This window comes from Colletotrichum costaricense (assembly GCF_030867565.1).
Source record: "Colletotrichum costaricense strain IMI 309622 chromosome Unknown Scaffold_7.1, whole genome shotgun sequence".
Lineage (NCBI taxonomy): Eukaryota > Fungi > Ascomycota > Sordariomycetes > Glomerellales > Glomerellaceae > Colletotrichum > Colletotrichum costaricense.
Genome location: NW_026848236.1, coordinates 2,426,654 through 2,454,326, shown reverse-complemented (window position 1 = coordinate 2,454,326; position 27,673 = coordinate 2,426,654). Strand labels below are relative to the sequence as shown.

General features: G+C 50.3%; 6 protein-coding genes across 6 annotated transcripts, besides 1 other annotated feature; 4 read left to right on the top strand and 2 right to left on the bottom strand.

Moving 5' to 3' along the window:
* Positions 1-4: 4 nt before the first annotated feature.
* CCOS01_07964 (uncharacterized protein) lies at positions 5-613 on the top strand (the record flags this gene model as incomplete). Its single annotated transcript, XM_060456126.1, has 1 exon — positions 5-613. The coding sequence occupies one exon, from the start codon at positions 5-7 to the stop codon at positions 611-613; it is 609 nt and encodes a 202-aa protein (XP_060314018.1).
* A 2,413-nt stretch (positions 614-3,026) lies between these two features.
* On the top strand, positions 3,027-7,615 carry CCOS01_07963 (vacuolar protein sorting/targeting protein PEP1; the record flags this gene model as incomplete). Its single annotated transcript, XM_060456125.1, has 2 exons — positions 3,027-6,919; positions 6,979-7,615. 2 exons carry the CDS (start codon positions 3,027-3,029, stop codon positions 7,613-7,615), a joined length of 4,530 nt encoding a protein of 1,509 aa, XP_060314017.1.
* A 2,833-nt stretch (positions 7,616-10,448) lies between these two features.
* On the bottom strand, positions 10,449-11,401 carry CCOS01_07962 (uncharacterized protein; the record flags this gene model as incomplete). The annotated part of the gene is made up of 5 exons (XM_060456124.1): positions 10,449-10,722; positions 10,787-10,868; positions 11,160-11,271; positions 11,302-11,320; positions 11,370-11,401. The coding sequence occupies 5 exons, from the start codon at positions 11,399-11,401 to the stop codon at positions 10,449-10,451; spliced, it is 519 nt and encodes a 172-aa protein (XP_060314016.1).
* Positions 11,402-11,575: 174 nt separating this feature from the next.
* CCOS01_07961 (uncharacterized protein) lies at positions 11,576-12,075 on the top strand (the record flags this gene model as incomplete). The annotated part of the gene is made up of 2 exons (XM_060456123.1): positions 11,576-11,653; positions 11,845-12,075. The coding sequence occupies 2 exons, from the start codon at positions 11,576-11,578 to the stop codon at positions 12,073-12,075; spliced, it is 309 nt and encodes a 102-aa protein (XP_060314015.1).
* A 791-nt stretch (positions 12,076-12,866) lies between these two features.
* Positions 12,867-14,759, top strand: CCOS01_07960 (beta-glucosidase; the record flags this gene model as incomplete). The annotated part of the gene is made up of 2 exons (XM_060456122.1): positions 12,867-13,032; positions 13,165-14,759. 2 exons carry the CDS (start codon positions 12,867-12,869, stop codon positions 14,757-14,759), a joined length of 1,761 nt encoding a protein of 586 aa, XP_060314014.1.
* Positions 14,760-16,488: 1,729 nt separating this feature from the next.
* CCOS01_07959 (WD domain-containing protein) lies at positions 16,489-18,796 on the bottom strand (the record flags this gene model as incomplete). The annotated part of the gene is made up of 2 exons (XM_060456121.1): positions 16,489-17,652; positions 17,711-18,796. 2 exons carry the CDS (start codon positions 18,794-18,796, stop codon positions 16,489-16,491), a joined length of 2,250 nt encoding a protein of 749 aa, XP_060314013.1.
* Positions 18,797-21,684: 2,888 nt separating this feature from the next.
* Positions 21,685-21,759: a sequence feature (Short protein (CCOS01_07958, KAK1527696.1) was converted to a misc_feature.).
* Positions 21,760-27,673: the final 5,914 nt, after the last annotated feature.

The following is a 27,673-nucleotide window of genomic DNA, read 5'->3' as shown; positions in this document are numbered from 1 at the left end:
CATCATGCCCTCCGAACCTACCAAGCCCTCTAATGCGGGTATCATCACGGATGATGCCGGCGAACGCCAGATACCCGAGTCGAAGCGAGCAGACGGCAGCGTCCGCAAAGCCATCAAAGTGCGCCCCGGCTACCGCCCTCCTGAAGATGTCGAAGTCTACAAGAACCGCACTGCCGCTGGGTTCCGCGATCGCGCGACAAGAGGTGGAATTCCCGGAGCGACAGGCCTGAAGGAAGAGAAGCCCGACGCCTCCTCTGCCGCGAGTAATAAGAATGCAAAGCGTCGAGAAGCGCGGAAGAAAGCCAAAGCCTCCGGCGAGGAGGAAGGAGACGATACGAAGCAGATCGGTGGCGATAGTAACGCTGCTAAGGCCGAAGAGGTTGACCCCGAAGTCGAGAGAGAAAAGAAGGCTCGGAATCTTAGAAAGAAGCTGAAGCAGGCAAAGGACCTCAAGGATAAGAAGGAAGGCGGGGGGACGCTTCTGCCAGAGCAGATCGCCAAGGTCATCAAAATCAACGAGCTTATTCGCGAACTGGATGCTTTGGGTTTCGATGCCGAAGGAGAGCCCAAAACTGCCAATGGGGCCGACGGGGAGTCCAATGCGAAGGATTAATCAGCTTATCAGTGCTTCTGGGGTCTTTTTACCTTGACACCAGCTCTGCCATGCGATCAATCAGGGCACAAGGCAGGCCGCCATCATCTTTGCACTATGCACACCGCCCACGTCGAATGGCTGCCTCACTACGATGTGCACTTACCCTAAGAAAACTCTCAAATAGGGCTTTCGAAACGGCCGGCAGCCACAGAGCGGTTATAGGATCAGTTGGTCTTCAACAAGCTCGATACAAGAGATTGCCTGGTTCGGGGGGTTGCATGATGCACGGTCTCAAGACAATCGACCACCTCCGATCCTCTTGTGACGATGGCGGATCCGATCTTGCATTTCTCTGTATGGGCTTTCTAAAAGTCAAAGAATGTGCAATCTGGGAGATGGAATCAGGGCATAACTTCGTCTGGCCATTGGCATAAAGGTGCTTTCCAACATGTAACGCGAGACGATGGTGCATCAGCAAATGGATAAAGCTGATTTGAGAGTTGTGGAATATAAGGTAGTTGCCTATATAAACCCCCGCTACTTCCAAGAAAAGAAAACTCTCTACTGCATCACGCACAAATCAAGTTTCTATGGCACCTGGACGTGATTTTTGTCTAGGAAGTGGTAACACCAACAAGCCAACACACACGCCTGACCACCATCTGCATGATCCAATGCTGATGCAGGTAACGGGAACCCAACCGCATTGATCTTGCGGGGCAAAACGTCTCAGCCATCTCGCATAGAGGCTCCAGGTTGCATTGCCTACCTGCATTGATGGGGCCAGATCTCCTGCCCAAGTGTTTCGTACCAGAGACTCGTACGGAGTAGGTCAAGCCTCTTTGCCTTCTTCTTCATCCCGGGGCTGATCCTGATCACCCCGGTCATCTTTCCCGGAGGCCGATCGGAGCCCATGGCTTCCAGGTGGAGAGGGATCTGTTCCGGATCGTATCCGGCTTGCGCCGTGGGGTTCGGCCGGGGGTTCATCTTTGTAATTTGTTCCGGGAGAAGTGGAGTTTGCAGGTGCTCGGTTCCACCAGGAGAGATGCAATGTAAGCCTTCAATACTGACAAGCACCCGAGGGCATTTGCTTGAATAGAAACGTTCTCGAAACGAGAACAAATAAGTACCTTAATGAGTTAGACTATTTTCAATAATCTCTTGGACCTACCTTAGGGTGATGAGATGTTGTGCATGATCCGGACTCGACTACGAGTGAGGCTGGGTGTGACTAGTAATCAAGATGCTGCTAACTTTGTTTTGTTCTCGATGCACCCGCAGAATTTGCGAAATTTACGTTGAAGATATGGATAGATGCGAGAAAAGAAAGCCCCGATATTGACGACGAGCGGGTAGGTGGATCCCGGCTAGTCTCTGAAGATGCTTAGAAGATGCTATTGTATACTGTGTATGATTAAATTGAGATTCGCCATTCGATAATATCTCCAGACGAGACAAATTTGCTACCTTAGTAATTATGGCTTTCTATCACCAACCTAGGAGAAATGGAAACATTCCTCGCGTCGATAATAACATACGTGGGAACGGAGGCGACAGATTTTGGTCTCAGAATCTCCCATGAGGCTTACCACCGCATTTACGGATAGCTTCAAGCAAGGTATTCGAAAGAGAGTTGCAAATTAGTCCCGTTCATGAACCTCAGCTGTCGCCTTGAAGACTTCATTCGGCAGTAGAAGACTACTGGCTCGGGGTTTCTGTAATCAGACATATGAAATAGTTGTAGATCACGCTTGGGACGCATTCATCTTTTGGCCAACGGCAGAGTATCGATGCTGTTGACAGTGGGTAGTACAAACACATACCATCCTCCGGATGAGCCGGAAATAAGGATACCAGTAGCTAGACACTTCAATTGAAAGTCTAATTAGGCAACTGATGAAGCCACCGATGAAGTCGCTATCTGATATATCGATTAGCACGATTCGACGCTGAAGTAATGCCGATATCTCTGTCTTCTGGCAGTGGTGGATGGGAAGCATTCTATATAAAGGCACAAGGCAGGGGTGGCGGGGCGAGGCAGCCGGGCGCGGCCAGGGAGACAGCTGTCGGCATCGCACCGGGAGCACCCTGACTGCCTGATTGGGGGGACCCGGGGGCCGAGCGACACTCTTTGATGCGCTGGTGTGGCGTCAAAGCTAGGGTGGAGCTGAAGCTTAGCCACCCGACTCGCGTGCTGCGAAACATACCTCCTACGCTGACGTTTCCCTCCGGACATGTGTTTGACTTCGACGACTTTCCAACCGACACGTTAATCACCCAAGTCAATTACCGCTGGGCTGGCCCGTACGATCCCTCCTGCTGTCTTCCCGCGTCCGTCTCGGGACGAATCTTATTGCTTTTGGGCGACCCTTACTCCCTCTGACAACCTGTTCTTTTTGATGATCACCAATATCCAGACGAAGCTCCGAACATGAGGCTAAGGGGCCAGGCTGCCGCCCCGTGGCGCATCCTGCTGTCTGTCTTAACCTTGACAGCAGCTGTCCAAGCAAAGGACGAGCCGACAATCAAGGTTACCACAATCAAGCATCCTCCCATCAACCTGAATTACTTCGAAGACTCCGACTCTATCCTCTACCACGATGTCTCCGAACGAAACATTTATCGGTCCGACGATGCGGGCGTGTCGTGGAACAAGGTCTCAGACGTTCCTGGCGAAAAGGCCTACATGCTCACGATGCACGAATTCGACAAGAGCCGCGCCTACGTAATCACCGAAGGCAAAGAACACTGGAAGACCTCGGACAAAGGCAAATCATGGCAAAAGTGGGAGAGTGTCGCCGGCACCAGTGCCTTCCGCGAGGACATTCTCCATTTCCACGCCGGCGACCCGGATCGCATCATCTTCAACGGCATGGACTGCGCCGGCATCTTTTGCGAAGAAGTCTCCATGTACACAACGGATGGCTTCAAGTCCAAGGCGAAGCCCCTCAGGTTCAACACTGCGGGATGCTGGTGGGCCAAGTCTTCGGATCTCTTCACAACTGGCAAGGACGACCTCGATAAGCAGCGGATTCTCTGCATTGTCCGCGACAGCTTCTCGCCTTTCAAGGAGGACCAGCGGCTCTTTGCGTCGGACAATTACTACGAAAAGATTGACAACAAGATTCAAGAATTTGAGCCGAACATGGATACAACCAGAGGTGTGCAGGGTGTCGTCAACTTGGCCGTGGTCAAGAAGTACTTGATGGTTGCCACTTCATCCCTAAACACGGATGAAATGGCCCTCTTCGTCACAGACGACACCATCAAGTGGCATCGCGCCATGTTCCCCACCGATCATGGGCACAAGATCAACCAGGAGGCTTACACCGTCTTGGAAAGCACCAACTACAGTATCCAGATTGACGTCATGAACACAAGACCTTCGAACCCAATGGGTGTCATGTTCACAAGTAACTCCAACGGCACTTTCTTCATTGAGAACCTTGAGCACACAAACCGCAATTCCCGTGGTCACGTCGACTTTGAGAAGATCACAGGTGTGCAGGGCATCTTCATCGTCAACACTGTGAAGAACTATGAAGAGGTTGAGAAGGACCCCAGAAAGGAGAAGCAAATTGTCACCAAGATCACATTCGATGATGGTCGAAACTTCCACGGCCTGAAGGCGGGTGACGATGAGCTGCAGCTGCATTCTGTCACTGATCTCGACAACGTTGGTAGGGTGTTTTCCAGCCCCGCCCCTGGTCTTGTTCTCGGAATTGGAAACAAGGGCAAGGCTTTGACCAAGTTTGGCGAAGGAGACGTTTACGTGTCCGACGATGCGGGTGTCACTTGGAAGAAGGCTCTCGATGGCCCTCACAAGTACGAGTTTGGTGACCAGGGCTCCATCCTGGTAGCCGTCAAGGACTCCAACAAGGAAGATGTGGGAGAAATTCAATACTCCTTGGATCACGGCGAGAATTGGAAGAAAGCCTCGCTCCCGGATGACCTGAAGATCAAGCCCGAGCTGATCACAACAACACAAGACTCGACTAGTCTCAAGTTCCTTCTCGTTGGCCGGACCGGTGGCGATAATGCCAAGTACCATATCATTGCGATTGACTTTGAGGGCCTGCACGAGCGAACATGTAAGGACGACGACCTGGAGGACTGGCACGCCCGCCCCGATGCCGATGGCAAGCCTACCTGCCTGATGGGCCACAAGCAGACGTACCGCCGCCGCAAGAAGACGGCCGACTGTTTCATGAAGCAGGAGTTCAAGGACCCCGTTCCCGTCACCGAAGACTGCGAGTGTACGGATGCGGACTTTGAGTGCGACTACAACTTCGTCAAGGATGGTGACAACTGTAAGAAGGTTGGCCCCATCGTCGCGCCTGACAATGCTTGCAAGAATGCCAAGCCGGACGACACGTTTAAGGGCTCATCAGGCTGGCGCAAGATCCCAGGAAACACTTGCAAGCGTAAGAGCGGCGCGCAAAAGGATGATGAAGTTGAGCGAAAGTGCTCCGACATTGGCGGCACTCCCAGTGCGCCTGCTGATGGCAAGATCAAAGCGGTTCAGCACGTCTTCAAGACAGACCTGAAGGACTTTGAAAAGATTTACTTGGAGAGGGGCGACTCGAGCACTGAGGCTGACGAGACCATTCTCGTCCGACCGGTCGAGTACGCCGGCAACAGCATGCGAGCCGACAAGCAGATTTGGCGAACAAAAGACCACGGCAAGACATGGGACAAGATTCTTGAAGACGAGGAAGTGCGCGGCATCTACCCCCACTACTACTTCAAGGACGCCGTGTTCTTTACCACCGACTCCAAGAAGGTCCTGTACACAATCGATCGCGCGGAGCATTTCCACTCTTTTGAAGCGCCCACGAAGCCCGGAACGAGCAACCCTCTCTCCTTCCACCCCGACAAGAAGGACTGGCTCATCTGGATAGGCGAGAAGTGCGAGAAGATTGATGGCAAGGACCAGTGCTTCAAGGAGGCGTCGATCTCCAGGGATCGCGGTGATAATTGGAAGACGGCCATGCGCTACGTTCAGAAGTGCGAGTTCACCGGTCACTCGGCCTACAAGTTCCGCGATATGCGCCAAGTTGTTTGCCTTGCCCACAAGCGCGAGGACAATGAGAAGGACAACCCAAAGGTCATCGTCTCCAGCAAGGACTTCTTCGATGAGGACAAGCAGTTCCATCAGTCAGATGTGAAGGACTTTGCCACCATGGCCGAGTTCATCGTCGTTGCCGCAGAAGACAAAGAAAAGAATGGTCTCCGTGCTCTTGCCAGCTTGGACGGCGTCAGCTATGCTGAAGCACACTTCCCCGTCAACTTCAAGCCGGGCCACCAGAATGCCTACACAGTACTAGACAGCTCCACGCATGCTGTGAACTTGTTCGTGGCCACCGAGACTACGGAGGGGCGCCGGCAGGGAAGCATCATCAAGAGCAACTCGAACGGAACGTCGTACGTCATGAGCGCACAGGCTGTCAACTGCAATGATGAATACTATGTGGATTTCGAGAAGATCACCGGCCTCGAGGGTGTCGCACTTATCAACACCGTCGCTAACAAGGACAAGAAGAACGAGCCGAAGAAGGTCCAAACCCAAATCTCTCACAACGACGGCTCGCAGTGGGCTTTCCTTCCTCCGCCAAAAGCTGACATTGATGGCAAATCTTACTCATGCAGTAGCAGTGAGGGCGATGAGAAGTGTGCGCTGCATCTTCATCATTATACCGAGCGAGCGGATAAGAAGAAGACCTTCTCCGCTGCTACCGCGGTTGGACTCATGTTTGGCTACGGCAACGTGGGCCCGAATCTGGGCTCTGTCAAGGACGCCGATACCTTCATGACGACTGATGCCGGCATTACCTGGAAGAACGTCAAGAAGGGTGCTTGGACCTGGCAGTACGGTGACCAAGGATCCATTGTTGTCCTTGTTCAGCGGGCCAGCCGCGAGAACCCAGTCAAGACGAAGACTATTCAGTACACCACGGATGAGGGCAAGACCTGGAAACCGTTCGACTTCACCGACAAAGAAGTCACTGTCTTGGATATCTCAACTCTCCGCTCCGGAGCCTCGCGAAACTTCCTCATCTGGTGTAAGGACGATGGTGGCGAGATGTTCTCTGTCAACGTTGACTTTACTGGCTTGAGCGACCGCCCCTGCAAGAACGACGAGAACGGTGACTCTGACTACTACCTGTGGTCGCCCAAGCACCCATCGCAGCCCGATGACTGCCTCTTTGGACACGTTTCAAAGTACCTGCGCAAGAAAGACGAAGCGAACTGCTACAATGACCTCAAGGTCCAGCATCTCTACCAACTCCAGAACTGCACTTGCACCAGGGCCGACTATGAATGGTAAGCACATCCCCACACCTTAGTATTCGCACGCACTATGGCTAACAACTGATTCACAGCGACTACAACTTTGAGTTGGATGGCCACAAACAGTGCAGTCTTGTTGAGGGCAAATCTCCCATGTCGGCTGAGCAGTGGTGCAAGGAAAACCCCGATGCTGTTGAATACTACGAACCCACCGGCTATCGTAGAATCCCGCTCACCACCTGCGATGGAGGCCAAGAATTCGACAAGCAGGCCAACGTCCACGCCTGTGCCGGTAAGGAAGAGGAGTTTGAGAGGCGGCGCAGAACGTCTGGCATTGCAATCTTCTTTGCGGTTGTCATCCCCATCGGACTCGCAGGAGCCATTGGCTGGTGGGTATACCAGAACTGGAACGACAAGTTTGGTCAGATCCGGCTGGGCGAGTCGTCGAACCTGGACAACGACGCGCCGTGGATCAAGTACCCGGTCATTGCCCTGTCGGCGGTGGTTGCCGTCGCGGCGGCCCTGCCGCTCGTCGCCTCGGCGCTGTGGAGGCGCGCCACCTCTGCTTACGAGAGTGTGAGCGGTGGAAGCAGGGGCAGCTGGCTCAACGGGCGGGGCAACCGCAGGTTCACCACGAGGGACAGTTTCGCGCGGGGCAGAGGAGATTACGACATTGTCGACGACGACGAAGGCGAGCTCCTTGGTGACGATAGTGACGAGGACGTATGAATGGGTTTCTTATGATTGGGAGAGCAATGGGCTGCTCGCGGAAGCCTCTTTTACTAAGAAGTAAACGCGGCACCTAAGCGTATCTGTGACACTATTGTTTACTGTTTGATTTTGGAGTGGATGGGGCTATCAAGTAGGGCGGGGAATTAGGCAAAGGCTGAAAGAGAACATTGGTAGACCGAAATCTTTCCTTAGAATGTGTATTTTCTAGGCATGGCGTTGATTTTCAAGCCCGTTTTGGTTCTCACTTTGACGATTGACATGCGTTTGCTGGAGTTATGCGCGTCGTGACCTTCAAACAATATTTACATACGGAGTATACGCACTAGCTATGGAGTATGAAAGTGGACGTTGTTCTGAATTTACTTTGACCTTGACAGCGGGCAGACAGCGACGCGGAAGTGCCGAAAAGATCGGCAACCGACTCGTGCGAGCTCCAAGATGGGCTACGGAAGCTATCAGATTGTTTGTCTACGATACCTAGGCGAAGAGCGCCCAAGACTGGGAGCCCGGAAGTCGGAAAGAGCGGATATTTCCGGCTGCCCCGGGCCGGGGGACTCGAGCCCGTCAACGGTCAAGGACAGGAACCGAGAGCTTGCCCCCTTTTTTCTGGTGCCTGGTGCCAAAATCTCTCTCTGCTCTATTCGTAGAGGCCAGGGGCCTTGCGTGGTGGGGATCGTGAGCCGTGACCGAGTCGTGGGCTGGGCTTGCGGAGTAATAAGATGAAATTGTGTCTTTTGGCGGTCTGGGTCTGGTTTGCTTAGGGTTCTATGTGATCTATCTCGAAAGCGAGGTGTTCAACGGGGTATTATCCTTACGTATCCGTTGAAGTCTAGAGCAACTGAAGCTTACGGGGTACATAAAGCACAGAGTCGAAAGAAAAAGGGGGGGGGGGGTGGTGATCTCTAATGGGCTGGACTAGGTGATTTGCATACGGAAAGAAAGAGGTCAAGCTTTTGGGATCTTTGACATTGATCTGCTAGGCCACAATTTTGACAGGTAGAACTCCATGTTCATCAATTCATCTTGTTACAGTTTTCGCGGCCATGTGGGAAGATGTAGCACGGTCAAACGAACAAGACCGTAGTGGAAGGAGATGAGCAAAACATTTACTCAAAAGAGGTTCCAGCGCAGGTCAAGTCTGGAAACTTCATCTCTTGACTCCTTCTCCCGGTACCATTTCGACTTGGCGCTGAGAGTCGATGGCTCTGATGGGAAATTCGGAAGATTTTGGTGAGATTAGACAGTCTTCACTATGCCAGCTTGGGGAAATAGATCTGCATAATGTTTCCTCGGGTTGGTTGAATGGGTTGTCAAGGTTCACCAGACACGTTGATCGCTGGCAGCTTGCACGTTGCACGCATTGTGCAGAGACCGGGATGTTGCGTTGTCGGCCATTGACCAACTTGCCAGCATTTTGCTTCTTTGGCGAGTCTTAGGCCTCCCGGGGGTGAATACGAGAGGGTGGTGGGGATCGCGAGTCCCCGCCCGAAAAGAGTCTGGTTCAGCTCGGCATTTTCTCTGGGGGGATGAGGCGGAGATGGGCGAGTGGGAGAGGATTCAGCGCGGAAGGGGGCCAAGGCTTGAGAGTTGAGCAGAAGCTGGCCAAGCTGGAAAGCAAAAGCGAAAAAAAGGGGTTGCGGGAAATGGGATCCACAACTGACGACGGGGTGCTTTTTTGTGCAGTGATTTGCCCTTCACAATTAAGCGTGATTAAACATTTTAGACTTGTGCAGGAGTGCTACCTTACCTGACCACGTGCTGACGTAGGTACAATACCGTCGTTACTTGAGGCTTGCCCACGGTCTGTCAGATTGTTCATGTTCCTTGGCCGTTGCGGCAAAAGGCTCTTCTTTATTTTCAGATTTTGGCAGTTTCCGTTTATATCAGAAGGAACAGAAGGAGGCTGCGCACGTGCCTGAGGACCGTCCAAGTCATTGAGGCGCTCGCTCGCGTGCGGTGGAGAGTGTTTGTGCGCTGGCTGAGCTTCTAGATGGCGTTTCTGGGCTTGAAAAGATTGTAGATTCGTCTCAACGGCCATCGACGATTCGACATAGATATCCGCAGTGTATAAATTGCAATGTGCACTTTGTAGCCTCGTTGAAGATCCCGCATCCCGAGATGCGCTCCCAAGTCTGTGTTGCCGTACGGATGCAGGTGGAGAGAACCGTTCGATGATAACAAGCCCCCCGGCCGTTGGAGATCCACCCCGCATAGCAAGAAACTTGGAACAACCAAAGATAGACTGCGGCAGACAGAAAGCAGTTGTTCGTAGATTAGTTGCGAGGTGAACGGTGTGTTTCGACTACCTTTCTCTGGTGAGGCGTTTTTTAGTGCTTCAGATAGTCTAGTGACTTCAGAGTCTAGTTCGAGTCTCGCGCGCCAGTCTACAGTATCTGGGTGGTCGGTGATCCAGGTCGCCTAAAAAGTAGACCGTCGGGTTATTTTCTGCCTCCGGACGGGCCTTGCATCTGGCAGATGCAGGTACGAATCATCGGGCCAAACTATGCCTGATTGGAGAAGTATGCACACCTCAAGGCTCACTTGCATACCACCTCGAGCATCTCGTGACCGCTATCTCTCTCGGTGACGCGCCGTCGATTTTCTCTAGCAGACCATAAGATTGCTTCTCCGAGAAGCTGTGATTTCAAGAAACGAAGGGTGCAGGTGATCCATCAAGAGACATCAAATTTGCCGCCGAAGCGCGCCGGGCGATCAGCCACGAACACGAGGTCCAGAATCCATGGGATGGCAGGGTGCATTAACATCCGCAAGAAGTCGGGATTGGCTGACAGCCTGATGTATGCGTACGTTGTATTCCGTAGTGGATGGTTCATCGGAATTGTCGCGCTTGGAGATTGAAGAAGACGATGGATTGACCAAGCCAGACGAAACGGCGTTCTCGGCCACTCGAAGAGTCGAATCTCATTTCATTTTTCTTTCCTAATTCGTACGGATCATCATCATCGCAATCAGCGTAGGGCGGAAGAGTTGTACGGAAGTTAGGAGGCCCGGGCGACGGTTTGTGGTTTCTTCGACCGCCCATGCAGGAGCGGCGGGAACCCTTGTTGGAAGGGCCCCCCCCTTCTTGACGATACGAAGATGAACTGTCATCAAGATTATTAGCCTGATACCAATGAGAGGGCAAGAGACTCGAGACTTAGCATTGACCTTGCTGCTCGAATGGACAGCGCCAGGTCTGAGGTCACCGGTGCAAGGAAACAACGGGCGGCGCGACGGTGAGGTGTACAAACTAGTGTAAGTACCGTGTGACTGACGGTGAGGTGTGTTCCTGGATTACTGGATGGACCGGGGGCTAGCGTAAACAGTAAACAAGCTTGGCATGGGCGCAAAAAAAGAAGGTTCCCTGGCTGGGAAAGGAGGAGCCTGGAGAGTCAAGACTCGCGAGTGGGAGGTTCATCTCATTTTCTGGGTCTGCTGCTTGGGAAGTGTCCAATGTCGCTTAGCTAATTTCCCGGACGCACCACTCGCTCCTCCCCCCTTCTCAAGTTGCTCCTCCAGCTGGGAGGCAACTGCAGCTTACAAGGTCCAACTCGCTCCTTCCCCCCTCCGCCGCACCCGCCGATCCCTCCCCAATCAGCCATCTCAGTGGACTTTGCACCTCGGGTACCTTGCAGCTCCGCCTCTGTTAGCTTCTACAATGCAGTACGTACACAGTAACTTACCTTACGGTCTGCATCGTTCCTGCACATCCAAAACCCGTTTTATACTATTGTGTGAGTGTACTCCGTACGGAGTAGGTGGGAAGGTGAGAAAGAGAGACATTATGGTGTGGTATTCACCTCGTGCTCACCGTCGAACCGTTCCTTCTTCGTTGCTTCTTCTGGCCCTCCGCCACTGGTTGATGCAAGACTCAAGAGAGCCCAGCCCAGGCTGGATTCTTTCTCGAACCACATACTCTCAGTCACTAATAAACGTCGAGCCCCATTTCACTACACCATGTCTCTCAATCCCCTCCAAGCCCAGACTCTCTCTCAGTCTCTCTGGCACTTCCAGGCTCCGTCGACGGTGGATTCGGTTGGACCGTTGGCCAAGTCCCCTTGACCACGCTTTTACTCGCTCATTTGCTGTCGTGTCCGCCTCTGGACTGGATCTGCTTGGCCTTCCCGCCTTGCGGTCTTCCAAGAGCCCAAAACGACAATCCCCCAACTATGCTTAACCGGGATGGCCATTTCGCCTCCCTTTTCCTTGCGCTGTCAGTCTGACAGTCATTCATGACGAACCGTGGCCAAGATGCTTCTGGTCATCTCATTGACTCGACTACAAGCCCAGTCAAGATTGCCAACCCGTATCCTTTCTTCAACCCCCTGACCGAAGCCCTCTCTCCGGATGGCAGCGTCTCCGTTGTGATCCTCAACCGACAGAGTCTCTTTGCTTTTCCCGAATCCCATAGTCCCGATAATCCCCAGACACTCCACCAGAAGTCTGGGACTCTCTGAAGCTGAGATTCGTTTCTGGCTCCTACACAGTGGTACCTCTCCACCTCCTTGCCCCTCAGCTTTTCTGTTGTGACTTGCTGCCGAGGACAGGGGCTTGTTTGCTGTCGAGTTGCTGCTTGTATCCGTAAAGGAACACAAGAAACCCCTCAGTTTGAGTTGAGGTAGTGTTGCTCTTACACATTGCCCAATGCTTCTTTATCCCGCAGCCATCAACAGTTCGTGGTCACCAACCAACGGCTCCCCGACTTTCATAGTAAACATAGTGTCACCAGCATCATGGAATACACAAGACGAATACACACACAGAGTCCCTCCAGTCCCCCCTCCTCCTATGCCAAACTGCCAAACTAATGGCCCGATGCCATCCAACGTAAGGTCATTGGACGCTAGCCTGCCCGCACTTTGGCCCATTCATCCATCTGGAAGTGGGCACACACACACACACCGTTCGCGCACACACCCCGGCCCAGGGCCCCCAGGGACATGCTAGACTTCTCATGGTCGTACCCATGAAAGTACGGATACTAGCCTTCTACCTAATCTAACCACCATCACAATAATAACATCCCGGTCCCGCCAGTTTTCTTTCCTCCTCTTTCTCTTTCCCTTTTCCTTTCCTTACGAAAACACCGTCAAATGAGTTGATGCCGTCAACGTAGTTTCGTCGTCCCTTTCGTCTCTACACGCGCAAACCTTCACTACCGCTTCACTCTTTTAGCGGGCACTCGCTTCCCAAAGTCGAATAATACTCAATTCCCCTACTCAAGAAAAAAAAGGCAACTTAATTCACCATGAAGGGCTCCATCCTCGCAGTCGCTGCCGCGACCGTCACCGGTGTCACCGCCGCTGCTCACCGTCACGCCCACGCCGACCTCTTCAAGAGAGGTGCTGACCAGGCCTCCGTCTGTGTTCCCGGCTGCACCACCATCTACACCACCATCTACGGCGAGCCTACGCGTATGTATCTCTCTCACTTCCACCCCCATTTACTATCCGAAACCATTCTTGCTCTATAGCCCTGTAGAGTCTTGGAATGCGGAGGTGAATAAAGCTGGTATCGATCTTCTGTGCTGACTTGATGATCAACAGTGGTTCCTAACCCTCCCAGCAAGCCCAGCAGCAAGTCTGTCGCCAGCGCCCTTCCCTCGGCGCCTGCGACCACCAAGGCCGCGGAGAAGCCCACGTCCACCGCGAAGCCCGTGGTGCCCGTCCCGACTCCGGTCCCTGAGCTCTGCCCTACCCCGGGTACCTACACCTTCCCGGCCACGACAATCACCGTGAACCAGACCACCACCGTCTGCGCTCCCGAGACCACCAAGGTCCCTGCCGGTGTTCACACTATCGGTGGTGTCACCACCGTTGTTGTCGAGGCCACCACCGTCGTCTGCCCGTACGCCACCGAGAAGACCAAGAGTGGTGTTGTCACCAGCGTCATCGAGACCACCACCTACGTCTGCCCTACCCCTGGCACTTACACCATCGCTCCCACCACCACGACCGTGACCGCCCCGACCACCTGCGTCTACCCCGTCGTCACCGAGATCGTCCCCGGTACCTACGTTCGCCCTCCCGTCGTGACCACCATCACCGAGACCAGCGTCGTCGTTGTCTGCCCCTTCACCAGCCAGAACCCTGTGCCCACCAGCAGCTCCGTCCCCGTCGTCGTCCCTGCTCCCGCGCCCACCACTGAGGCCCCCAAGCCTGCGCCTACCACCGAGGCTGCCAAGCCCACCACTCAGGCTCCCGCTCCCGTTCCCACGACCTCCGCTGTCGCTACCCCCGAGCCTGTTCCCACCACGGCCAAGACTTCCTCTGCTGCCGCTCCTTCCTCCTCTGCCCCCGCCACCGGCGGTGGCCTCGGAGGCAACAACGGCGACCACTGGGCCATCACCTACACTCCCTTCTCTGAGGATGCCTCTGGATCCTGCAAGACCGCCGACCAGGTCGATGCCGACATCTCCACCATCAAGAACTCCGGCTTCCGCACCGTCCGTGTCTACTCCACCGACTGCAGCACCCTCGAGAACGTCGGCGCCGCCTGCAAGAAGTACGGCCTCCAGATGATCATTGGTATCTTCGTCAAGGAGTCTTGCGACCCCAACTCCGCCGACATCAAGAACCAGGTTGACGCCATCACCGCCTGGAAGCAGTGGGGCATGGTCGAGCTCGTCGTCATTGGTAACGAGTGCATCTTCCAGGGCCGCTGCTCCGCCAGCTCCCTGAAGCAGCTCATCGTCTCCACCAAGGCCGCTATCACCGCTGCTGGCTACTCTGGTCCCTACACCACCGCCGAGACCGTCGGCGTCTGGCAGCAGTCTGATGTCATCTCCGAGATCTGCGACGTTATCGACGTCGTCGGAGGTCAGATCCACCCCTACTTCAACGCCGAGACCGCCGCCACCGACGCCGGTACCTTTGTCAAGGGCCAGATTGAGCTCCTCGAGAGCTCCCAGATCTGCGGCACCAAGCCTGCCTACAACCTCGAGTGCGGATGGCCCTCCGGCGGTAACTGCAACGGCAAGGCCTGCCCCGGTACCTCTGAGCAGGCCACCGCCATCGCCTCCATCAAGGAGCTCGCCGGTGGAAAGACCGTCTTCTTCTCTTTCCACAACGACGAGTGGAAGGACCCCGGCACCTGCGGTTGCGAGCGCACCTGGGGCTGCGGTGACCTCTTCTCCGCTTAAAGAGAAATAGCATCACGAGACCAGGAAACAAGAAAGGGAAATGGTGAACAACAAATGGATAGCCCCCCCAATTATTTTCTAATTCAACGTTCGGCATTTGAACATACAAAAGAGATTAATCCCTCTTCCTTCCGACGTTGCTTTGAGGTGTACCCATGAATCCAGATAAAAAGACAAAGAAAACCCCCCTTCTTTTCCACCGAAGACGATTTGCAACGTTTCCCTTTCAAGTGTACAATGACAATTGGATACCCCAGACAGTAGTGGACTTGGAGTGATCCTTCCTCCTTGCGGTTTCGAAATCTACATCTATATATATTGCCCTTATCTTCATTGTCTCTGTATATATATGTATATGTAAGCTCTGTTTCGATTCGCGTATGGGAGGACAGGCCAAGTCTCCTAACACGTGTTTGTATAAATCAAATACCTTGATATAACTCGGAAGAGCCATCGTTTATGTAGTGCCCAAGACTGGACTTGCACTCGCCCAAACACAAATTCACGCCTAGGCGTCATTCGTATCTCCTTGGTCTCCCGCAACTGATTTAGAATCCAATACACAAAGTTCACAATTGCACCTCTCCATCACACACAACTCCATCTCCCTGCCTTGCTTTGAGGGGAGTGTCAACTATCAGTACCAAATTTTCAAAGAGCAAAAGGCAAAAGAGAAACAGACAAAGGTGCAAAGATACCATCTCTAACATGACGTTCAGTTGAACCCCCGCTCCCAATCTTGATCTCATCTTCTCTCGTCCGAACTGTTGGTCCGTGAAGTGGAACTCTCGCTGGGACATTTCGCATGCCTCACGTGCCCACGTAATGTCCAAGAAGGAGAAATGAGATGAGAGGGAGAAGGGAAGACAAAAAACACACAAGCGTAAAGAGCCATAACGCACATACGAATGAGAGCAAGGTCATGAGAAGTGGTATTTCGTCAACGTCTTTATCGGGATATCTTCCGGCCCTCCCCGTCGCCTTCCCCATGGATTAATCCTAAATCCCCTCTTCCCCTCCCTGGCCTTTTCATGGAACCCATCTTCTAGTTAACAGACCGAGCCATAAAAACACTAACTCCCCAGAGAATGAAGCCAAAATGCTGAAAGATCCCAGGCACCTAGGTTTTGATCCATCATGTTGAGAAAAGATGTAATGTGTATCCGCGTGTCCCGCCCTGCCAAAAAGTAATGCAACCAGAAAACCAATGTCGGTTTCTACGCACCCAAGTAAAATACTGACACGTCCCTAGTAAGGATATCGCGGACAGGAAGAAGAACCGAGAAAGCCTGCAGACACCAACCGATGCCTTGCGTCCTTTACCTTCCCCACCGTCCCTCCGTAAAGTCGTTAAGAAACCCTCCATGCAGTATGAACAGTGAATACGCTGTGCTGAATGTCAAAATATGAAGAAAGGAAATGAAGATGATGCTTGTAGAAGTCTCGGACCCTGGAAATGTTTTCCTAACCGTCTTCTCCCAAGGCCAGCGCACCAAGGCACGGGCACTGTCTATAGGTCGAACACACACACACACACACACATCAAGTGTGAGCAAGTCGAAGGTTCGAGAGCCAAGGTAGAGCTCGCGGGTTAACGCCAAATCGACCAAGTTTGCCATGACACGCCGGCCGAAACAACGCAAAACGCCGACGGCTAGGAGATTAATGCATCCCTGACGCAGCCAACGTTGATAGATGTAGCTGACGACAACGGGGGTATCATGCCCTTTCAGAAAGGCTCCAAGTCATCAAAGAGGTCGTACCCCCTTTCCCGCTGAGCTGGCAGTTTCGTCTGAACCATATCTGCATCAGATAGTATTCCGCTCTGGCTGGGCCTCCACCAAGGATCCATGGCTGCCGCTTGATGTGCGTACTCAAAATCGGAGCTAGACGCTAAGTCGCAACGCTCCAGTTGAACCAGCCCTCCACGAGTACGATCCATGCAGAGAATATTGAGGTCCTGGCCGTCGTTGGTGAACTCGACACCTCCAATCTCCCCAAAGATATCAAATGTCTGCTTGTGGGCTAGACTTTGAATGTCGATGATGTTGACATAGTCGGCTTCCTCGGCTGCTACGAGAACTTGAGGGCCGCTGCCGGTGGGAGAGAACCTCAAGCTGCGGACACCTGCCATCTCGGAGCGAATCGTGGTGAGTGGTTTGCTGGTACCGTCTGAGTTGGTCCACATTCGAGCGTCCCAGAGTTTCACACTCATGTCCTGGAAACCGGTTGCAACGGTCCAGCTATTGTCTGACCAGTCGCACGCGAACCCAAAGTCACGGTGGCCTCCCAACTCTTGCAATATTTCACCAGTATCCGCGTTTGCAATCAGGACGTTGTAATTATCACCAACCATTACGCGCAAACGACGATCAGCGGACAGAGCGGAGCAGTTGATGGGACAGCCGTATTGTGTATCCAGAACGAACTTCTCGGTGGCCACATCCATGACACGGAAGCCTTGGTCGTTGGACGCAAAGGCGGCCAGCGGTGAGGATGAGTTCCTGGAAGCATGGATCTGCAGATGGTTGGTTATGCCACTTACGTGGCTGGTGATCTGTCCTTCGGTGTACTTCTTATCCTGGCTGTAAATGTTTCGCATGCAGTACTCTCCGTTGAAAGTACCCGCAATCAAGATGCCGCAGTCGGCGTCCAAAGTTGAAATCTGGACGCCAATCATGTCGTTGAGGTCCATGGCCACTTCACTCTCTCCCGATACGGGGTTGATCCGGTGAACGGCTCGCTGACCCGGATAGAAGGCATGGCTGCGCCCAGCACATGCTAGGATATTGCGCAGCTGGAAATGGGCCAAGTGAACGTTTTGACGGATGTCCATGCGACGAAACCTGAAGAAATCTTCGGTATTTCGTATAATCCTGTCTGGCAGATGGGGCTATGATGATCGTGTCAGCTACAGTCCTGGGTTGGTTTTGTTTCATGAGGCGACTTACCGCCCATATGTCGGAATCTGTCCTGTTTGTGTAGTTCTTGTAGTCGAGGCACCTCCGCTCTCGAGCATTCTTGCGTGTCACCCCCAAGGCTTCCCAGTCGATGCCCTGCGCGTCGTATGCATCGCCCTCCAAATCCGAGTATCGCACGCGCGTGACATCCCGCGAGACCTGTGCATTGATTTGACGAATTCCAGGACTAGGTCCTCGGGACTGAAATCCGTTACGCCAGGCCCAGCCCTTGAGAAAATCGGTCAGACCAGGATTTTCCGGACCGAGGGTGCTTGGATTGGGATTGCTGAGGGCCGGCGGACCTGCATTTTCCCATGCTATTTCGTCCTCGTTGGCAACCACTGTTTGAAATTGTTGGAGCTGCTCGGCTACAGGTGGATAGAAAACATCATCGTCGTCGTCGTCGTCATCCATGGCTCCAGAATGGAGCATGGGATGGAAAGGAGTCGTATCAAGTGGGGTGGGATGATGGGCTCCTATCGGATCAAGAAATGCATGACCAGCTGCAATCGATACGTTCCAGTAGTTAATCATGTGAGCAGGCGGCCCCGTGGACGTGTGCTGCTCTTGTGGCGAATGTACGGGTTGCTCAAAGTGATGATTCCCTGAGAACGACTGAGGGGGGTCCATCTCGGCCTCGTTGTCGGGCATGGGAGACAGAAGGCTGGTGACTGTCATGACATGATCCAAGGGAGCACCTCCATCGCTGTCGCTCATGTCTAGGTCGTCATCCTCACCCTCCGCATCATCGTCGTCGTCGTCGTCATCCTCGTAGTCTTCGTAATCGTCGTAGTCGTCGTGTATAAATGAGCCAGGCTCGTGGTAGTAGGATGAGGGTATCACGGGGAACGTTTGGCTGTAAGAAGAGTACGCTGGTTGCCCATGTGTCGGAGGGTCGTGAGGCTGTTGTTGCTGCTGCTGGTTGGGTTCGCGGTGGAGGTGGTATTGTGATTGTTGGTCGGAGTAAGTATCGGCTGGAGGCGGGGCGGACCCGAGGGCTTGGTGATGGTTTGAGGAAACGGATGTCGCCTGGGCCTGAGAAGGCTGGGATGCCGTTTCTGAGGTTCTCGGTCGCATTGTGATCTCTTCAGGTGAATGCCGTAGCCAGTGAGGGCCGGTCGAAGGACATCGAGGGTTGCTGCACAAGGGAGAGAAACACCCGTGGTCGGGTCGGATAGATGCGTCCTCTTTTGTGGTTGCTGTTGCGGCTGCGAATGAAAGATGACGATTGTCTCCCTCCAAAGCCGACACCTCTGTGGACAAGACAGCAGTTGGTGTTGCCAGTCAGACGTCCGACTTATTGAGCAAGGCCCGTCTCTTGGGCCTTCTCCTTCCAGACCAAACACAATTAGTCCCAACGGGCGCCGACGCACAAAGGGTGTGCAACGTCTCTATTGAAGGCGGTAACAGTAGACAGCTGAGCTCGAGAAAGTGATGGCAGACGCCAGTGGGCAAGAGAAGCAGCGTGTGAGCGACGTGCAAAGATTCAGAGTGGTCGTTGCGGAGGTTGTCGGCGGTGGTATGAGGGAGCGATGTGGAAAGATGAGGGCGCTGACGGCAGCCGTTTGGTGCGGATGCTGGCTGGGAATGCGGTCAGGCGGAGAGGCGGCGAGATCGAGTCCACCTCAGCAGTGGTGTTGTAGCAGGGCGGGAGCGGGACTGGGACCCGAGCGGGATGTCTTTTGGCTGGGATTCCAATGTAAGCGACAAGGGAGGACAACTCCGACGGGCAGTGGGCAAGGCGCTCCTCAAGGTACTGCGTAAGGTAAGGTACCTTTACTGTAGGTATATGACTGTGTATGGGAGCGCCAGATGGGTGGGTGTTGGCGGCGCAGCGCTTTTGTTGATAGAAGCAGCCCGTAGCAAAGGAAAAGGATAATACCGGTAGACAATCCAAAATAAAACAAACAAGGCGCGCCAGCCAGATGGAACTGTGGAAGGCAGCATCTCACCTAAGGTATCTGGGTAGATACTTCCTCAGCCGGGCCCAGTACAGCAGTAACAGCAGCACCACCAGCACCACAAAGGTGCGGTAAGGTAGGTACCACTGCGAGTCCCGAGGCGGCGAGTTGGTTGAGTCGCAACTGAACCCCCTTGGGGTAGGCACCACGGCACCACCTTCCACGACGCTTACCTCAAGGCATGTCAAGTCTGGTACTTTCTCACCACGGAAAGATACCTTGTCTCACATACATCATGCACCATACCAAAAGTACTCGCGGTTAAATCAAAGTCGATAATCCTTCGGCCTTTCATCCTCGGGGTGCTGTGACAGGGTCTGATCCCTCAGCTGGGCTGCTTTGCTACCGCCTTCGGATGCCAACTTTTACCTTCCAATCCATTAGCAAGCACAAGTTCAATTGCAGATGCTGCATGAGGAGAACCACCCACACACTTCACGGCCAAAACTTGGCACATTTACTGCGTACCTACATTTACGGAGTACAATGTGCGGACCTTCTCTGTCCCGACCATTCAGAGTACAAAGTACGGCAGCTATTGTTCGCCAGATCCCATGTGGTTTGCTACCTCAATGGCTTCATTCCTGAGCCGAACTCCACGGAGCTGGAATTGAATTGTCAACAATAGCTTAGCCACAGCAGTCAAGTGGCATTCAAAGGAACCACAAGCGAGAGACACTGTAGTGTGATTGAACCAGGTTGCTGAAGCCCTTCGTACAAATAGAGGAGCAAAGGAGCAATGGCGAGCGATATCTCCACACACCGGTGCCGGGGGTGCACACCCACTCTCACCAGCCAACCTCGCAGGCTTGTCCTGCCGACGTGGACCCTAGGCCTAGTCCCAGTTCCAGTCTGGTCTTTTGGAGGTCAGTCGGCCTCGAGCTGTGCGGCATGTCTTCGCCTTCACCTCTTGCTTCTTTGTAAAATCACGAGGGAGCGAACCGCTGAGAAAAAGGGGGCGCTCGGTCTGGAAAGCGCCTAAGCATGAGCTGCCTCGCAGTGTGCGACGAACGATGCTATGGGACGCCACCTCCCAATATCATATGCATGGCTGACTCTGACGGGAGAATGGTGTTCGTGTGTGCTAGGCTGGCTGGCACAAATGGGCTACTGGCTCGCTCCTTGGGAGTCGGGACTGCCTTGCACCTTTTGCTGCGAATACAGGCCGGACACGAATGACACGAAGGGAAGTACCACTCTGCCGCTTTGGAGTCTGGACGGGAGCTCCCACCTGGCCAGCCAAAGCCTCACGCTCCCGTTCTGCCACCTGAGGTCGCACAAGAAGGGTGCCTTGCTGGCTTGCTTCCCAAAAGACTATCTTGCAAGAGGCAAGTCGCCGCAAGTAGAAGGCAGCGGGGGCGAGTGCTTTCAGTTTCATACCGAATAACACGGATATCCCACCCGATGAAGGCAAAGATGGAGATGCTCTTCTCTCGTTCCAGCTCCCCCCCCCCCCCCTCCACACACACATCAACTCACTGCACATGTTTTGAGCCATTCTCCCTCGTGGGCCTCAAGGGCCTGCATAGTTGCATTGCTCCCTCAGCTTCGCGGCTTGCCTGACGTCACGGCCGAGGTGCCGTTGTGACGGGTCAGCAATGGCATCCAACGGCTTCGATTCAAACTGACTCTCACAATGCACTAGTTGGTCATGAGCAGACGCAAAGAAGCCACCCACATCGACAATGGCGTCCCGACTTCATTCTAGTGCGCGAATAAACCTTTGACCTGCCGCAAGCCTCCTCGACACCGCAGATCCTACCCCGAGATCCAATCAACCACCCGTCGCAATCCGATGGCCCATCTTTGCCATTTCGAAAATAATCTTAATCCCGCGCTTCTCGTGTTCAGCTTCTGAGCCTCCCTCCTCCGGCTTACCAGGCATCCTACCTAGGCCGCCATCTGGCCTTGCTCACCTCGTACGATCACCTCGGGTCAGTCATATTCGACGTTGACGAAATTCGCATCTTCCAAGCTGCCCGGAGGGCTCGCCCGGTCTCCAATATGTGCGATGTGATCTGTCACCCGGGGTTCGTCTCTGGCCCTTGGGGCTCGAGTCTGGGCATACCGGGATGTTAGCCCACTCATGTAAGTCGTTGAAATAGGAAAACGGCCAATTCACCGACTGCCACCTGGCAGCTACGGCAATGAGCAAAGGTCTCGGTCCCTACGGAGTACAGTCTGCAACTTCTTGTCGGCGGTCGGTCTCCTGACTCCCCGCTCACTTCCACGTTCTTAGCTACAACCAGGTATGCAGGGCATCGATGGGGTACTATAGAACTAACAGCTGGCGCTGCTCAGACTTCTCGTAAGTTGCAACGTTCTGAGTCGTCTAACCCCATCGACTGGACATGTTCTTTGCCCAGGCACACCTATAAAAGCTGACATAACTCTTGAATCCAGCATCCTACCCAACATCTGACCCGGCTGCGACCTCATCAGGATTCATCAAGCCGCATCGACCTACCGAAAGAGCCCGACTGCATCCGGATCCTCAATCTTCCCTGCCAGCCCGTCGACCATCGGAGCCCACCCCCAAGGGCCCCAGCCACGCGCGCGTGACAAGAGGACCGTTGGGGCATGATAAGTCACATTCGACAGCATGCGCTCCTCGAGTTTCAACCTCCCACTGCTAACCCATTTCCTCCATGACTCCGGTCCTCAGCTCCGCACTTCGTTTCTTTTTCCAGCGCTCGACATTGCCCGTTGTCTCTGCCTGCCTGGTCCCTTGCCTGATCTGTAAGTAGTCACTGTTTAACTCTATCGTTTTATATTACTAGAGGATTGCCGTAGTATATATAGACGCTACCTTACCCTCGAATTCCGTACTATTTAACCTTAACCCTTTTTATAAATTACTTATTTTTTCCTCTATTCTATCCTCTCCCTTATTAAAAAATTACTAAAATCGTAGTTTTAATAGCTTATTAATAAGCTAATATTACTATTTAAAAATAAGTAACTTATACTCGTATATAAGTACTAGGAGTTTTATTATTATAAAGATAATAATAAATATATTAGAATACTTAAAAAAGCTTTTTAATAAATTTTTAATACTATTTAAAATTATAATCCTTAAGCTATAAAAAGAAGCCGAGGTATTATATTAATACGGCCCTATCCGTTTTATTAATATTAATAATAATTTTTTTAATATAAAATATATTATTAATACTTTATAACTACGTTACTACGCTTTATAAATTATACTTAATATTAATAAGGATTTTAATATTATTTTTTAGTTCGTTTTTTAGTTTTTTTATTAAGGCTATTATCGTAGGGTTAGTTTAGTTATTAATATTTTAATAAGTATTTTAACTTAATTCGGAGGCTCTTATAGCCCTTAAAAAAAGGCTTTTAAAGGACTTATAATTAGACTTTTTATTTATTATAAATAAAGCTATTATAGTTAAAGCTATAGCGCTAGTTACGAACTTTAATAATAAGTAGTTAGTAATATAATTATCTTTTTTTTATAATAAGCTTAAAAAAGTATTTTAATTTAAGTACTAAGTAGGTACTATATTATTTTATTAAAACTATATTTTTATATTTATAACTTAGAAAGAATTAACTTTCTTTGATAATAAGGTATTTAGATATGTAAGTAGTAACTTGAGGGATAGTACTGAGCAGGGGAGGGAGGGCGATTGCCGCTTCTCCTATATATTTAGTACTTATATGCGAGCGCATAAGGCCTGTTAGCTCTAGTTAAATTACTTTTAGTTAGCACGCAGGATATTCTAGTAAGTACGTGCGTGCGACTAACCGGGGCCGGAAGGTTTGGATAAATTAAGACCGCTAGAGAATAAGATCCTGTCGTTGCCGTTAGCCGACCCTATTAAAGACGTATTCTATACCCGTATCCTAAGTACCTTATTATTAAAAAAAGTTAATTCTTTTTAAGTTATAAATATAAAAATATAGTTTTAATAAAATAATATAATACTTACTTAGTACTTAAATTAAAATACTTTTTTAAGTTTATTATAAAAAAAAAATTATATTATTAACTACTTATTATCGAGGTCCGTAAGTAGTATTATAGTTTTAATTATAATAGCTTTATTTATAATAAGTAAAAAGTCTAATTATAAGTCTTTTAAAAGCCTCTAATTAAGAGCTATAAGAGCTTCTAAGTATATTAAGTTAAAATACTTATTAAAATATTAATAACTAAACTAATTTTATAATAATAACTTTAATAAAAGACTTAATAAATAATATTAAAATCCTTATTAATATTAAGTATAATTTATAAAGCGTAATAACGTAATTATAAAGTATTATTAATATATTTTATATTAAAAAGGGTATTATTAATACTAATAAAATAAATAGGGCCGTATTAATATAGCGCTTTAGTTTTTTTTATAACTTAAAAATAATTATTTTAAATAATATTAAAAGTTTATTAAAAAGCTTTTTTAAATATTTTAATATATTTATTATTATTTTTATATAGTAGTTTTTTTCCGGCTTTATAAGTATAAAAAATCGACTTTAATAAGATTACGCTTTTAAAAGAAATTATATAATATAATATACTTTTTAACTATATAATATGCGCAATATACCTTAAGTATGCGCTTAACGTAATATAATAATTTCGATATAAAAACTGCTATATAATTTAGGATAAGTAAGCTACCCTTTACGTAGTAGCGCTAGTTAAAAAGGTCGATAGTAGAGGTCGGCCGTAATAATTAACCATAATAGTCGGCCGTAATAGTTAGAAGCGGCCTTCCTTAACCGCAAAAGTTCTGAACTTTAATAATAATATAGAGGTTTTTAAAAAAAGGGCTAAATAGGCTAATATTTACTACTCTTTAGAGCTCGTAAAGATTTTTTCTATTCTTATCGCTTCTAATATCGCCCAAAGCTCTATTTAAACTAAATAAATCTACTAAATAAATCTACTAAATAAACTTATTAATATATAAACTACTACCTCGACGAGAACTTACTCTAAAAATACCTATTAATAAGTCTACCCCTCTCGAGCTAAGCGCCCTCTTTAGCTAGCTCGACGCTATAGCTATCGTAGCTAACGTAAATACGCCCGAGGATTAGTAAAGTACCTTTTAGTAGTATAGAATTTAGCTAAGTAATAGTACGAACGCTATAAATAGCTAGGCTAATACGGACGTTAAGATTTAGTATATTAATACTAGCTTAAAAATTATATTTTATAGAGTTAGAAATCCCTTTAATACGGGCTATATTATAAATATAAAAAAATATATAAAGGGCCCCCTAACCCTTAATAAGAAGGAGTATATAATATAGGATCTAACTACTTACGCGGGCTAGTACTAAGAGGTCTTATATACGTTAGAGTAGGTATAGCTCGCCCTCTAAATAGCTAGAATTACGCGGGGGAAGGTCGGGAGTTTTAATTAGTAGTTAGGTATAGAGCATAATATACCTAGTTTTCCCCAATACGTAATACATAGTACGGCCCTAGCGGATTGCTCCGTTAGGGGGATTATTATTTTTATAATAATAAGACTTTTAGTATTTATATATAAAAATAAGTTATTTATTTTTAAATAGTAATATAAGCTTATTAATAAGCTATTAAAATTATAATTTTAATAATTTTTTAATAAGGGAGAGGGTAAAATAAAAAAAAGAATAAGTAATTTATAAAAAGGGTTAAAGTTAAATAGTATAGAATTCGAGGGTAGAGTAGCGTCTATATATACTGCGGTAATCCTTTAGTAATATAAAACGATAGAGTTAAATAGTGCTATACCCGTATTTATATCCTTAGATGATGTACTTTGGCAACTGGAGGTCTGGAAACCTTGTTAATAACATGAATCGACATGGTCGCTTGTCTTGCCTACGAGCCGTTTCCTCGCCGATTTCATCTGACCATGTCGAAAGAGAACTTGAACTTGTCATCGGCTCGCACTCGTCTCTTGCCCTGGCCTCTGAGCTTCTGGAGTCTGAATAAGTCGAGTGGCGGGTATTCCGGACTGGGGGGAATTCAGAGCCAGGTCACACCTGGACAACAGACACAACAAGCTACCACCCAAACTCGTGGCCCTGCGCCTCGGGTAGAAGCATACAACCATCCCACAACCACACCGGATATGAGGTGGAAAAAGAAATATTCAACAGTGATGAAGTCTGAAAAGGGGGGGGGGGGTTCCAGTCCTCCCAGTCCCTCCCGATCCCACCGGCGAAGCTTGGCGGGCCAAAGGCCGTGCGTAAAATCGTCAATCAACGAGCAAAATCCGCACCGTTGCCGCGAATAACGAACGCACCGAGGTACGACATTTGCAGAGAAGCGTATGAGAATGCAAGCGGCCAAGGAAAGAAAAGAGACATTCGCAGACTGTAAAATGCAAAGGGGCCACGAGGAAAACTGGGCAAGGACCAATGTCTCGGCTACCTGCAGCTATTGTGCCCTTCTCAATAAGCCTCTCTCTCTAGTCACCCTTCCATTCATTATGAAGCGCTGTTGCCCGCCACCCCCGTCCGAAGTCTGTGTGGTGTTTAGAACATCCCTTTCTTTCTCGGGGTTGATCATCATACCCTTTTCTCATTCCAGACTTCCAGTCCGTCCGTCCGTTCCCGTCCCCTTCTCCACAATCTCACCGGTTTACTGGGATTTCTCCCACACCTGGTCGTGCTGGTCCAACTAGCCATAAGATCCGTCCCGCGTTTTTTTTTATTTTTTATTTCCAACCTCCCCCCTTAACCCCTGCCCATCCCGTGGCTTCCATGTGCGATGGGATGCGAAAAATGTGTTTAGTGAACATTGGTTGTTGCTCACGTTGGACGGTCGAAACGTAATCGTCCACACTGGTTCCCAGTCAACGGGATCAAAAGTCGGGGAGTTCATACAACTCGTCTGCATTACAGTGCCATCATAAAGGAACCAACATGAGAAAGAGCGAGAAACGAGAAAGGAGAAAAGAACATTTACCCTCTTCCTCATTTTCTCTCCCTTCCTCTCGTCTGTCTGTGTGTGTGTGTACAGTGTACAGTGTGGGCTGCCTCCCTTTCAAACCTCCTCTCGCACACAAATATCTCATAATCGTCAAATCACAGCCCGCTGCGAGGTGACACGGCATTTACGCCCGATATTGCTTCTTTTCCAACATTGTGTGTGTGTGTGTGGGAGTAGTGTATAGGGGAGAAGATATGCGTGCGTAGGTTGTATGGTGTGTATGGGTCTATCTATTCCCCCTTCCAATAATCCAAGAAGATCCTTTCTCCCCAAAGAAACGCCCAAAGTATTGGCGTTTGCTCTCTCTCGGCCGAGTCATCTCGGACAATTGTCACAAATACCCAAGGGTAACGGTGATAATGGAAGGGGGGGAGGGTAAGTGATGACTCGTAAACCCTGCCTTCTTTTCTCTTTCCTGGTAATGCTTGCTTGCATGGTTGGATGGATGAACTGTGTTGATATTGGCAATGTCGACCGGGGCAAACTAGATTGGCGTTCAGTACTGTCTGTGGCTCATGATTCGCGATACTGGTGCCATGCGCGAACCGATGCGATCGGCTCACGGATAGAAGTAAACCCGAGGACTGGTGAACATGCTCCCTGCGAGACGTTTTCCGTCCCGCGTACTGGGCAGCGGCGGCCTCCGAGAAACTCGGAAATATCCATATTCACCCAGTCTTCATAACGAGGAAAAGCACGAAGCGAGGCTTCGCGCCTTCATCAAGGAGATGGACAAACGGCACGATACTCTGGAAACAAAAAATCAAGCTTCAAGTTGCGGCAATAAATAACAGCGTCAATACAGTTCAGCTCCACCCCGGCTTCTCTCTCTCCTTTATTACAAGTTGGCCGAGCCATTTCAATTACACGCAATGCTCATTCATCCCTCCCCTTTTTGGTTAATCATCAGAAAAAAAGTGAAAAGAGGCCTCATGTGATGTGCGCCTTTTCGTAAAAGTCCCCAGTGAAGTATATCCTCATGCTTTGAAACAAAAAACGCCCGGCCGTGTGTGATTTTGCTTT